The sequence below is a fragment of the Rhyacophila brunnea genome, unplaced genomic scaffold, assembly GCF_057557595.1.
Source record: "Rhyacophila brunnea isolate RB1 unplaced genomic scaffold, BYU_Rbru_1.0 scaffold_5, whole genome shotgun sequence".
NCBI classification, from domain to species: Eukaryota; Metazoa; Arthropoda; class Insecta; order Trichoptera; family Rhyacophilidae; genus Rhyacophila; species Rhyacophila brunnea.
This window is the reverse complement of record NW_028233170.1, coordinates 40,032,308-40,047,471: the sequence shown is the minus strand read 5'-3', so window position 1 is coordinate 40,047,471 and position 15,164 is coordinate 40,032,308. Positions and strand designations below refer to the sequence as shown.

The following is a 15,164-nucleotide window of genomic DNA, read 5'->3' as shown; positions in this document are numbered from 1 at the left end:
TAAAATAAACAACTTTACCTCCATAATTTAGGAAATACATCTTTTAGATACAAAAATTATAATATTCTTTCTGCAAATACGTAAAATTAATATGATCATTAAAAGAACACAATACTCAGTGTTGTTATTTCACATAATGTCATCAACACATTCTAAATTTAATAATCGAATCCCATAAATAAATCGCCTGTTTGGCTAAAGCGTCGATTATATTGAGCTACTTTACAAGCCGGTGTAGTCGGTGAGTTTAAAAGCGGGCGAGTCAGCTAGTGCGATTATGATAATATGACACAAAACTTTCCAATCGCTCAGAAGCCAACAAACTACCGATTTGAAACCGTCATTTTTGGTACTATTTGACAGGACGTAAGTATTGAGTAGTTCGTTTTTTTACCGGCAGATTCGCCACTATCGCTCTACTGCGCAGACGCAGATCGGCCCACACGCCAGCGAGTAGCAAGTAAAGTAGCCCGGCGTTCAACTTTTCTCCGTAGATTGTTTACAATCTGCTTGTTAGCTAGTTCGATGATGACACTGGGCGAGTTTACAAGCAGATTGTAAATTCACCGGCTTGTAGCTTGTAGAGTAACCCAATGTCATCGAGTATTTAGCAACCTCGATAATAATATGCACTCATATCTCAACTGGTAACACATATATGTGCTCAAGCCGTTTTGAATCACTGAGCAAAGTGAACAGTTAGATGAATTTATTGCTTCACCTTCACGTTTCAAATTAAATACCGCTATAATTTGGAATCAGCATTGCCATGCTAATTCCTATAATTCCCATTTGTATAAAACTTTATTCCATTTTACAATAATTATCACCTGTATGAAAATTATCAATACTATAACAATATGATTCAAACCCAATTAGTTACTATGGTTATACTGCTTCGTTTTAATTGGGTACATTTATTGTATTACAACTACGCGATTTTAAGTTTTTTTTAAATATTGTTCAGTTGTATGAGCTATATGGCAACTATTAAATAAATAGCTGTCAAAATCAAACGTCAAACATCGACGTCACTACTTTGCTGTTCCGATTAAGTTCAAAAGTTGATAATTTGTTTTTAAATTTTAAATCTCGTCTATATATTTTTTAAAGAAATGTACTTACTATTCACCTGAATAATTGGTGTGATTTTTTGTGTTTTTCAATTTAAACTGAATCTGTTTTAACCATTTTTACTTATTTTTGTTCTTGAGTTGACACAATTTATTTAAACTGGACATATTCGACTTCTTAACTGAATATCCATACCTTTCTTATTGTGAAATATGAGTAACGATGAACCATCGAATCCAGGTAAGATCTAAATATATACCCGCTCCATATTTCTTCAGCCATCATTTATACTAGTAAGTATATAGCGTTAAACATAGGCATGTAATCAACCCCACAACAGTATTATTTACAGGTTTAGGTTCCATCTTCTAAACAAAAACAGAAATATAAAATGAACATATCCAATAAAACATACTATTAATATTCCCTATACCTATGTACATACCTGGTTCTGTGGCCATTGGTACAAACCTCTTTTCAATGAGAGAATGGACAAACCAAAGGTTGTAAGCGAATATAAACATATTATCTACATTGTCCATAGACTTGAAAGTATTTTTGAGTATCCGTGACTTCTAAATCTAGAAAAAATGACTACACATGGGATTCTATTTTAATTCGTTCTGAATTGAAAAATATTTGAAGTAATCACATATTATGTTGTTTCCACCGTTAATATGACTTTTTCACGTAATCTGCACTCATCTATAATAACCCACTTACACATACATGAATTTACTGCTGGCAGTACGTATTATTGTAACTAATAAAATGCAAATGTAACCGCATGTTATCTTTCAAGCTGCAAGACCGCATGCATGGATCAAAAAGGTCTAGCGTCTTCTACATTTTCACATGATAGTTAACCACCACACAACGACGACAACGCGTCTCGCTTACACTTAAATAATGAAATTGGCGAGACAATCGGTATTTTTGCGTGTAGACAGTTACTGTCGCGATAGTTTAATTTACACGCTATTGATGACAGTAAATCCATACACATGTACAAGCGTTACAAAGTCCAATTATCTATGCTACTATAAAATATTAAGGACAAGATATGTAGACCATTCCCATCAATTATTTTTGGTCCACAAAACTTTTCTCAATTTTACAATTTCATTAATGCTCATTTTAAATATATTATATTGGTGAAGTAGGTAATTCTTCTTTTACTTATTTATTAAGGTGAGTAATATCCGTAATATTTCTTTCAGGAGAACTTCGAGAAGATGTTCCACTACGGCCAAATGACTCGATGGGATTTACAAAAAGATTTGGTGGAATTAAACTTATAATTGCGTCATTTACCGCTTTAACAATTGCAGTCACTGTCGCACTAGCCACACAGATATATTATGGCGACTTTGAAGTGAGGACATAGTATTAAATTTATTCTTTAAAAACATCTCATCACACCAAAACAATTATTAATGATCTAAATATACATTATATTGTTTTTTCAAGTAAGAAAAAAAGTTGAAAATTTATGTGTGAGCATTGGTTTTTACATTAAAAAACAAACATACACAACATTATGTACTTATTCCTGGTTTACAGTTGATTACGTATACTTTTAGGTGTCAAAAGATGACAACAACATGTGATGCTATATATTTACATTATTTTCAACCAAATCCTATCACCTTAATTTATGTAAACTATTTTAAGGTTAGTCAAATATTTTTACAAAAATAAGATCAACCACATACCACATAAAAAGTTTTACATATCACAATTGGGGAGATACTGATTTAAGCAATAATTTATCGTTTACAACTGACGATCAGTTTAAGATTTTTTTTTGACGAAATTATTGTATTTGAAAGTAAAAGTTAGTGGCCTAAACAAATCGTTGAATTTTTCAGATTGTCCCTCATGGCGCTGTGGCCACAGATAGTCCAGAATGTTCAACGATTGGCACTGGGATCCTAAAGGCCGGTGGCAACGCTGTTGATGCTGCCATTGCTGCCACATTTTGTCTTTCTGTCATCAACCAGCACACAACCGGATTGGATGCGTAAGAATTGTAATTTTGTATTAACAAACAATAATAATAAAACAATCATCAAATCCAGCAATACCAGGGGTACCTCAGGCTCTTGATGATATTGTAATTTCAAACAATCATAATTTGATGTTTTGAAGCACGGCTCCAATAATAGATTAGTATGATTAGGTGCCTATTTTCTTCAGGCGATAATAAATTATAAACTGCTCTTTCCTTTTTGCTACGGTAACCATTCGTCCTTTTTTTTACATTTCGACTTTATTTCCATGAAAGTTTGAAAACTGTATATTTAATATCCTAAAAATACTGCACATCGATTGATATGGAGATAAAACCTGTTGTGTCTGAAAAGCTAAAAAATGATCTCAAATTTCAAATATCTACCACTACTCAAAACATAATACAGTACTCTCTCACTAATCCGCCACCCCAAAAACCAGACAAGTGTCCACTTAGTGAAAGCGGCGGATTATAATGCATACAAAATATGGTAAAAATTATAACAGGTATTTCGTAAAAATATTTTTTTTTAGAAATTTGTACTAGCAAATTACGGTTTTATTTATAATCAAAATCAAGTATTTACTAAATTATACATATTATTTATAAACTAAGTTTATTAACTAAATATTAAACAATAAATCACTTGACACAACCAGTTGTTCAGTGAGGCAGATATTCTTGAATGGCGTAGGATTCCTTGCTTTCTCTATGACCAAAAGCTTTAGTTTGTGTGTCCCGGTTGCATTCGAGCACGGCATAATTGTGATGCGGTCCTTGGGCACTTTCCTCCCTGGTATATTACTTTCTTCGCGATGAACGTACGTTTTACGAAAGAGAAGTTTCCAAAATAAACACGTCTCATCTGCACTGTATATTTGTACGTGACGGACTACTGAATTTGATAATCGAATACCGCGAATTATAGAGCTTGATTTTGTGCTTTCAAATAGTAAAAATAACGGCGGATTATAGTAGTTGTCGGATAATCGAGCGGTGGATTACTGTACATTTTTTTAGGATGCCGTGAAATGAAAAAACCACTTGTCAAAAATGATGCGATGATCGCTTTAGTTGTTCTTACATAGAGAGTAAAACTATTAATTTTTATCCAACTCTATTATTTCTTCCTTTCAAAGACAGCCAACACATTCTCAGTCATCTGCGTTACTGTCCAGCAATTGCGCCCATGATATAGATAGGTTTAGGAGGCAGAAACAGATGCAAAAAGAGGCTCACATGAATAAATGTTTAAAAACTCTTAGCCACAAAATACTCATGTACAATTATTATTTTTTTTTAGGGGAGGTGTTATGATGATATACAATTATCGTCAGTCTCGAGCAGTCGGAGATATCCCCACTTCTCCTATAGTTGTTGACTTCTCTCAATACACTGCATTCAATATACCACAGCTGGTGAGAGGATTAGCATTTTTGCACGACAAATTCGGCCGAATTCGATGGGACCAACTTTTACAGCCTGCAATTAATTTAGCAAGGTAATACATTAAATTAATCAATGATAATTCCCATAAGTTCCCAACCAATGGGGTGCAATCAAGAATGTTTCCAAAAAAGTGGTAAACTGAAATCGTATCGACTAATGCAAACTTCAATATCAAAAATTCATTTTTAATCGGTGTCTCTTGAGTAGACTGTCGATTATGGACCTTTTTCCGATGGAAATTCATATTTACATATTGTTTGAAATTTATGGATGTATTGTGTATGTAACCTCATCAAAAATCAGAGAATTTGGTTAAACTTGGGAACAAACGGTTTCAATATAAATTTATAAAAGTTCAACAAACAATAACACTCAGTTACCGATGGAAAAATTATTTATCTTCAAGAGACTATGAAAAGTGTAATATTTTACTGCAAACAAACAATGACTAATAAAATAAATTCAAATGTAAATTGAAAGGTAGAAACAAATCCTTAATGAATGATCGACTATCCAGTTGAAAAAACAGAACGATTGAAAATGTGATGATTATGAATTCACATGTAAAATGACAAAATACGGTCGACAAATATAATTTTATTTTATTATTATTTTTAATATGTTTTTTTCTCCTTATTAAAAATCTCTTTCAATATAAATGTGGCAGGGATAGCAGGTTACTTAGCTATTATAAAATTGTCAGTCACAACTAGAAAAAGGTTGGGACCCCTGCTTTAAGAGAACTATTTTTTATTGATAAAGCATTACGATTTCTCATAAATAATACATTATTTATTACGTAAACCAAGATGTTTCATGTGACATCTTTTATTTCAGGTATGGATTTATTGTCCCGGGTACATTGGTCTCTGCAGTTCAGACGTATCAGGCATATAAATTATTCCCAGCAATAGAACCTGGTCAAAATATCACAAAATTGGATCTCGCATCATTTATTGATACACTAAGCAGAGAGAATGTCAGTTGTAAGTTGTCGACATGTTATATTTACCTTGTATTTAAAAATTTATAGGATCTCACTGTAATAAAATGATCTGAAACATTTTTTGGATAAATTTGGGTTTATGCTCAATATCATAATTATTTAAAACATTTAGTTTTACCTTCACTCAATTCTTTTGTCGGTAATTTGATTTTTTGTTTCTTCATCAATTGAACATTATAACATACAATATTCAGTTGACTCTCGATATCTGGAAGTAGAGGGGGAAATCCATTCCTCGAATAATTGATTTCATGGTGAATCCAAAACATCAATGAAAATTTTCAAAACTATCTAATGTCATAATATTCTCATCCAATTTTTATAACGTTTACAGATTCCAATTGTAAAAATATAATATTAACAGTAAATCACTTTACGCTTACCAATAGGACTACCGCAAACACAAAATTTTTGTTTTTGTTGTGTGTTCAATTTCGCCAAAAACCTGTATCAATTTTACTGTGTGTTCTACCTTACGTGGATGCGCCGTTTACCAACAACCAATAAATAATTATGTCAATTATTTTTGCAGCACTGTATTCCGATACCAGTGAATCTAATATTATAACTAGTGAAGCAGTAAGCTTTGAATTGGGTGATTTTACCATTTATACTTCAACACAAAATATAATTCCTGAATTTGTGAAACTACTGGGTACCACACTACGATTAAACAGAACCAATGATCACTATGAAAGTCCGGAAACTATCTACAGGTTAGCTATTTTTTAAACTGTAATATTTTTAGTCAATTATGTAATATTATCTCATAAGAATGTATATTGCAATGTATTGTCGTCTCTCATTATAGATATAATATATACATATTATTCTGTATGCGATTTGATACAATACATAAAGTATAGCCAGCAGGTCGATCACAGCTGTATTATTAACTGGTTCTATGATCTGGTTCTGTGATCGACAGGCCGCACATACAAATTTCGCGAGTTATCTCGTCCGACTTTAAACTCAAATTACTAGCCACTGTCGATTGATTTGCATAATTTAAAATAATATACACACAGTGAAATCTGTTTGAATAATTAAGAAACACTAAGTCACAAATTATCAATATTACAGCGATTTTAGTAGTAAGCTTCGCTCTACATTCGACGTGTGTCGTTAAAAATCTGCAGCCTGTCAGATACTGCCATAGTAATATTGTGTGGCATAGATCTCAAAATACATTATAATTACACTTCCTGATGGAAAACCATATCAATGAATCGACAATAATTGTACAATAGTAACATTCATATTACATTGTATCGTCACTGTTCTGGCAGAAGACACTAATTCGAAAAAATTACATATTGAGTTAGTTATACCAAAATGTTCCTTATTTCAAACTTTACCGTCTGGAAACCTTCTTAATAAATAAACAGTCTTTATTTTAAAGTCATCCTTTTCACGATTACTTAATAAACTCACATGATAGACCATTTTAACAACTTCAAAGTCAAATTACTCAAAACTAGTATTCTCCAGTTAGTGTGTTCTGCCATAACAGAGATGATATATTATCATACAAAACAGAAATAGTGTGTAGATACAGCCATCACACTATCACAGCTAAAACTGATTAATTGCACCAATAAACTATTTAAATACTAATCACTAAATACTAATAATTTTACCTCTGATGTGACAATTTAATTTTTTATACTTGTTATTGATAATAATCGTTGACTATTTTCTTAATTTCTTTCTAATAGGAGAGCCTCCAACTTCAAGGCAGCTTCTAATAATCTGATACCCTCAAGTCCAGCATCCAGTGTATCAGTCATTGATAAAGATGATATCTATGTATCTCTTATTACGTAAGTTATATTAATGAATATTTTAATCAATAGTTATCAATGACATTAATATGGACGAATCATCTAGGAAAAAAATGACACTCACTTTATTGTCGGGTCTGCCGAATGGCATAATCTGTTCTAACGCCATTACAATAAAGGTGATATTGCTATAAATTCCGGATGCTTTTTGTTGGGTCTGCCGAATGGTTCGGTTCGAACGGGTTTGCTCAAACATTAGAAACACTGCTCTTACGCCATTACAATAAAGGTCATATTGCTATAAATTCCCGATGCGTGATATCGCATACTGGAAATTGCGTGACGCCTACCTATACATGCGAATGCGCGAATTTACTTGCTAGCTACTGTATTGAGTGCGTCGTCCATTAATAATGTCATTGATAGTTATTCATTGACCATAATCGCATACAGTATTCCTTTTTGTAAGTTTATAAATAAATAGACGCGCAAACCTTTGAAATTATTCATTTGTATATATATTTTACTTTATATGTTTCATTCATTCAATGACTGACTTTAAACACGTGAGTCAGTGTTTTCCCGTAAGTCAATCATTCACCATTTTGAAAGCAGTTACATTATACATTATAAACAAAAATACACATTATTGCCATTAACCATTCTACATGATATCATAAACGATCTGACAATAGAAGAGTCAGTCAGACCTAATAGTGGACCAGGAGATGAGGAAGAGTGACCTGAATGATGAATGACACAGATTAAGTAGGAGGTGGTAGTTTAGTCAGTCACCCATTAACTAACTTAAAATAGTGACTATATATCAGATATAGGACACAATAGGGTAAGAGACTTGTATAATGAATGGGAAGAATGGTTTCAGTATTACCCGTTTGTGAGTCAAATTAAGTAATTAGTCAGAATGAATCATTAAATTTAATTGACACAAAGTTTCTGACTCATTTCGCACAGTTATACTTTTATCTTTTTTGTAGGGGACTACACGTCACGCTCGGATCTCAAGAACGTGGAATGGGAGGATTTATTTTCAATGGACTACCTACTGACCGTCCTTCAAATACACCCACTTCCTTTATCCCGCTCATCATAACAGAACACTACACATGTGGTTAGTACACCAGTGTCTTTAAATTTGGTATAGGTAAATTACCATGTCTGCTCGTAAACAACGTGGGACAACTCAAAGATTGAATTTTATCATAACAGTCTTTTCTATGAGGAATGATTGTCAACCATTCTCCCAGCCCATTGGTTCCTTGCTCTGGACCAAACGGAAAAAACAACATATTAATTTTACTAAATATTGAATTGGACCCGGCAACTGCTTCAGAATTCAATGCTCTATGAATACTATTTAGTTATTTATTTATCACCATGCCATCCATGACATTCTTCTTCTAAGAGACATCTAGCAAAGTTTGTGATGACGACTATTATACTAAATATTTATTATTTCAGAGATTTTCTGTTGGTACATAATTAAGGTAAGGCTATTGGTTCGTTGGGTCACACCCATGATGCCACACACCTTAAGCGATGGCCTATAACATCGTGGGTCCCAGGTTCGAATCCTGGGTCTGGTAGATACACATATCGTCTGTAATTTTCTACAAACACGTATCTCAAAAAACACAACTTCTCAGGAGAGGCAAATAACAACTTTATTCTCTCAGTTTTTAATTTGAAAAAAATTTTCTTCTATGAAATATCCTTTTAGTATAGTTACACATATTTTCATGAAAAAATGTTATGTTTCTTCAATTTATCGCACTATACTTTCGACCGATCAGTCAGTGCTTACAAACACGTAATTCAAGATACGAGTTTATAATATTTATAAAAGTCTTTTATTGTGATACGAGTTTTTGTTATTGCTTAAATCTATTATGTTGTAAAAAATGTTTTGAGATACGTGTTAGTGGAATATGTGCGTATTCAAATTCTGAATTCATTACATCAAACAACTCAAAACTGACAAAAATTGAGATACGTGAGAAAATTAGCGACAATATTGTTTTTCAGTTTATGTTTGAGTCAGGGTATGGACCTAATAGATTGAGCAAGTGGCTGACATATATTTCTCGTAAAAAAAAGTCTCTTAATACAAACCACCACACTATAATATTTAGCACTGCAAATAGAATATTATATTTTTTGTAAACATTAATAAATTATTAATTAAAAAGGCTTATGTTGAAATAAAATAACCTAATATTTATAAAAAATATTAAAAAAACTACGCTTAAAGTTGGTCGAAAAATATAAAAAATGGCGACTGATGAACATAACCAACTTTGCAATCATCCTCTAATTTAATATTATTTTGTTAATAGACGCAAAGAATATACACACAATGGAAAAGTAGGTACTTAGTGAACCACAATCAGGGTTAATATTTAAAAAAATATATATATGGAGACAACCGACTATGTTATAAATATAATATATCGTCGGTGTTTTGTAAAAAGGGCGAATCAACCATTTTGGCGAAATCGAGATTTTAATGAAAAAATAATATGTACCTACCTATCTACCTCACTAGCTTTGTTGTGTAAAAACGGCGAATTTGTATCTCCACAGGAAAGCACTTAAAAACGATAATCGTAAGGACGAATATCCACTTATTACATATTGTGAATAAAAAGCGAATGTGACATATTAGGCCTTTTAAAATATTATATTATAAAGCCTATTATAAGGACAGTATTCTTTCTAAGCTTTATTATAAACTTGTTAGACATTTATAATCATCCACAGGTAGTTAACAAATAAATGTCAAAAGTTAAAAATCCTCCTCCTGTAAAATAGCATTTTGGTTAATTCGCCCTTTTTACAAAACACCGTCGATATACTAAATAGCCTCAGATGTTCTCACGGCTGTATCGTTTTTCCAACACCGTTTGCAAATAATAATAATAATAATAATAATAAATACAATAACTATGTTATCAGTCATCATAATACGAGTTGACTCAAAACTGATAGTAGCTACTGCACTTCTCAGATCTAACATCACACATCAGCTTGAGTCAGCCGTCCCATCACTATCAAAATACAATGCTGTGTAACTTTGGAATTCAAACAAGGAATTGGTTTAATCAATATATTATTACAAAATCTGAAAAATCTAACTCATCAAGTAAAGCCTTATCTCTTACAGTTCTTATTTTGATATATTACCTATGACATTAATTATGATCATCAGTACCGGTATTTTGTATTTTTACAGGTCAACGAGTGGTCTTGAGCTGTGGTGAAATCGTTGGAGCCGCTCAAGTGATTGGAGCTCTTTTAGCAGATGGTCATCCAGCGCCGAAAAGCCTTGCAACTGTCATTGAATATCCCCGTCTTCGCATTTTAAGTGTGGAAAATATAGGCTATGAAAGTAAGTTTGTTAAAATGAACTTTTTAACTTGGGGATTGATTATGATGATGTTGAAATGAAAATGGAGAGCAAAACAATAAGTTTTATATCACATGTGCTCGCCAGACACTCATTTTTGTTTTTTTTATTTAGTATATTAGTTTATTTATTTAGTGTATTATTTAGTATCAATCCAGCAAGCTCTTGTTGCCCATTAGGTATTTTAACACATCAGTAATATTTAATAAAAATCACCAAATTTTGATCACAAATTTAAAATTATTAAACTTTTCAATCACCTGATATTTTCACTCAAATTTTAAACATTTATTGTCACTAATCTACCAATTACAAGAATTACTTTAATAGAATAAAATAAAAACATGAAAGATTTCAAAACACAAGCCCATTCATCAATGTAATGAGAGTTTTAGTATGATTTAAGACCATTTCAGGATATAATTTACGACCATACTAAAAATATATTGCATTAAATGTTTGCCAAATTTTGGCATTCATATAAACACCGAATATATACATTACTTAAGTACTTACCTATATAAAATAATTAAAATATTCTTGTTACATCGCACCCTCGCAACTAAACTGCCACAATCCAAAAAACGTCAAACAGAGAAAATCAGCTTTGAAGTTTTTTGTTTTTTAAATATGTTTAGATATTGAATGAAGTTTTGACTTGAATTTGATGACTTAGAGATATGAAATTTTCGGTACATATACTATTAAGGATAGACAATGAAACATAGTAATTAATTCAAAACATGTAAATTTGGACTTGTTAATATGTACTATTATAAAATTTTACGAAATATGTTTTCTTCGACCATGTCCGACCTATGGGTTCATATGGGCCTTCACAGTGTGGAGTGGAAGAACAGATTTTGTTTTAACGAGAAATGGATGTCAGACACTTGCACAACCTATTAGGTCCATACTCTGACTCATACACAATATAATATGTAAAATAACCATTTTGTTATTTTCCTCGTGTAGAAAGCCATCAGACCCGGTTCCCTGACACTGTGCTAAAGACTCTTCAAAGTCTAGGATCATTGAGGGCTGCTCCAGAACCGTACCCCACTTGCAATGCAGTTCAGCAATTCGGTGACGCTCTTACTTCACATTCTGACAGCAGAGGCGGAGGTCTCGCATCCAGATTCTAAGACTGTCAAAACCAGTCACTGTCTGATAATTTGAAAACTACTTTCTAACATTTTCAAAGCTATACATACATACAATAAATTAAAAGAATATATCTTATTTATTGCACGCAAAATCAAAAAGAAGATTATTTTAAGTAACAATAATTCCTGTGTTGGTAATTACTGGCTTAACAAGGTAACTAGCTTAAATCAACATGATGTCTCATTTGTTCTGATGAGATGAATGCAGGGATATAAAATCCTATTTAGAAACGTAGAAAATCTCAGTATTTTGGGACCACTTTTAGTGTCAAATACATCAAAAAAATTAAACAAAATATGTTTCTTTTGAAAGATAGATATATTTCTCGAATTTTTATTTAGCTTTCAAATGTTCTGTGGATTTTAATAGGCTTGTGAATGAAATATCGAAATCTTGCATCGAAATATCGAACAAATAACAGCGGTACATAATTGTTTGTTTTATTTATATCTACAGTATTATAATAACATATTTTATATATTATTATCTACGAAACTATTTAAGTTTTTTTGACTTTCATAGATATTAAATAGCTGATACATCAATTGTTGCAATTTGCCGAGATTATTAACCATGACGTTTGATGCAAATATTCCTTCACATGCATTTTATCAGATGCTTCAATGATGGTGCACCTAGCTATAAGGCAGGACGCAAACTGTATGTGAAATTTTTTCATTCATTTGATTGTAAATATAATTAAAAACGTGACTAAAAAACTACTATGCTAACTCTCAATAAAGAAAGCATTTTAATAAATATTTCGTCCAGCATTAAAATAATATTAAGAAACTGCAATTCGTAATGAACAAAAAATATTATTTAGCACACTATGTATAATTATTATAATAATGTATAGATCTGCATTGGTGGATTATTACGGATCATTTCCTAACTAGTGGATAGCCTTAACCATCAACAATATAATGGAAAAATATGTATATTTTAGCCAGCTGCTGCCTTAATACAGTTTTTATGGTATAATACAATTATTGCTTTGTGAAACTGGAAGCATTGGTAGTATTATTTATTATGTTCTATATAGAAAAACATACGCAAGTCAGTTTAAATCGACATTTTAAAATGAGAGTACATATTACTAATCATTGTTGTGAATATTACTTTATTTATTGGATGAATGAACCTGATTATAGAAGAAAAGAAGAATAGCATACATATCTATAATCATCACTGTAGAGGGCAAATGCCGTAACCCTCACTTTTCACCAAATTGACATTCTGATGGCAATGAACTTATTGCATACTCTTGCACGAACTGGCCAAGTATCAAAAATCCCAAAAAATGATTTCATATCAAAATAATTCAAAACTATTATTTAAGCCATTTGTAAATTGACAAAAAATATTCCAGCCAAATGCTGTAACCCTCTATAAACGTAAGCTACAGGGTACATACAGAGTTAGCCACTCAATTTGTAATAAAATAATAAATAAATATTACATAAAGTAATAAGTAAATCCAATGCCCACAGTTTTTTTCACTTCCTGAATAATTTGATATTTGATGGTTACGCTACTCGGCCTGTACAGTGACGATATTTAAAGTGTATGAATGTACTTAATGAATCTCACAAATTTATCCAAAAATCTCATTCCTTTTATTTATTTAAATAATTGCTTTTAATTTATTCTTAACTATTTAGTATTTTACTTATGACTACAATAATTTATGCTGTGTTACCTACTAAAATAATTATAAGAGTAATTTATTGATTAATTCTATAAATAAAATATTTTTATATACAAACACTTTATATTTTATACATTTTAACATTAAATAATTTTGACAATTTTTATAATAAATTATATTTATTTTCATATTGATCTGTTTGATGTTATTACTCATTATTCAAAAGATTTGAGTTTCCTTTGTATACATTTTTATTTTATGAAGGTGACTCCCTACCCCTTCTTCTTCTTCTTCGACCATGTCCGATCCTAATAGGATCATATTATGGGCCTCCACAGAGTAGAGGTTTGTATTAACAGATTTTGTTTTTACGAGAAATGGATGTCAGCCACTTGCTCAACCTATTAGGTCCACACCCTGACCCACACACATATTGAAAAACAATATGTGTACTTGCCAGACCCAGGATTCGAACCTGGGACCCACGGCATGATAGTCCAACGCTTATGCCGCGCGGCCACCGTGGGCATAGATACTCCCTACCCCACTATCAATATATTATAATACCCCATTCATATTATTGTGTTTAAACTAATTAGAAATAATTTCAATTTTGCTACTGCACATCCTGCCTAGCAGAGCGGAGGTGCACCTCTGTGAGATATATTTCTATACACAATGTCAACACATCATTTTTTTACCTCCCAATCAGCAGATAAGTATCTACATACATAAAAATAACAATTTTGGCATTTTTCGTAAACGCAGGTATTTATTTATTTCTATAGATCCATCAGTATAAGCTGTCCGTTGAGCGGGACGCCACATGCTAACATTTGACATATCGTTTACAAACCTACAAACTTATCTGTAGAATGGCCAAAAATGGGACTATGAACTACCATAGGACGACATTTTGAAAATTTCATTTGAATGTCAGATTTTGTCCACCTACGAGTCTTGATTGGGTAGTTTTCGACAGTAGCTCCCCCTCCCCATTCTTTAGATAAGTTTGTAGGTCTGTAATACTTTTTATACTCTAATGATCTTAGTTCTAAATTCGAACACCTGACGATTTATTGTGGTACGAGTATAAAGCATTGCATTGTATATTATAAATGTAATGAGTGTTGGTCTATCCATATTGCAATTTCAAAGACAATAAACCTATTTAGTTTAGCATTTACTACAATTGCATTCCACATAAGTTTAATTGTCACAGTCAATTAAAGTCTAAAAAAAATAGAACTCTTTCCATGATGTTCATTTTCTTGGGACCACATGCACTGCCAAGAGGGCAGAAAATATGTAATAACAATGAGGTGTATCCTGAATGACATCAAGACTCAGTGGATTGCATCATTGATTATGAAAATAACTCAATTCAAATAAATTGTTATACCAAGGAGTTTCTGCACCCTTACACGTAAACACGTGACTTACCTGCACCTTAGCGATACAAATCTTCATTGGCTGCAAACCGCTCATTACCAATAGCATGACACCTCATTGGCTAGATACCACAATACCTATTGGTTGGCATATTGACCAATAAATGATTACCTTACAAAATGTCAAAAACTATGTAAACT

General features: G+C 31.9%; 1 protein-coding gene across 1 annotated transcript; it reads left to right on the top strand.

The window, feature by feature from the left end:
* The first annotated feature begins 985 nt into the window (after positions 1 to 985).
* Positions 986 to 12,199, top strand: LOC147066425 (uncharacterized). The gene is made up of 10 exons (XM_085955307.1): positions 986 to 1,314; positions 2,295 to 2,449; positions 2,946 to 3,097; positions 4,392 to 4,589; positions 5,375 to 5,523; positions 6,076 to 6,259; positions 7,262 to 7,366; positions 8,326 to 8,459; positions 10,581 to 10,736; positions 11,730 to 12,199. Exons 1-10 carry the CDS (start codon positions 1,287 to 1,289, stop codon positions 11,897 to 11,899), a joined length of 1,431 nt encoding a protein of 476 aa, XP_085811433.1. The 5' UTR covers positions 986 to 1,286; the 3' UTR covers positions 11,900 to 12,199.
* The last annotated feature ends 2,965 nt before the right edge of the window (positions 12,200 to 15,164 follow it).

Coding starts and splice junctions, on each gene's coding strand:
- LOC147066425 (XM_085955307.1), top strand. CDS start 1,287: ATGAGTAACGATGAACCATCGAATCCAG. Junction 2,450..2,945: donor TATATTATGGCGACTTTGAA/GTGAGGACATAG, acceptor TGAATTTTTCAG/ATTGTCCCTCATGGCGCTGT. Junction 6,260..7,261: donor AGTCCGGAAACTATCTACAG/GTTAGCTATTTT, acceptor TCTTTCTAATAG/GAGAGCCTCCAACTTCAAGG.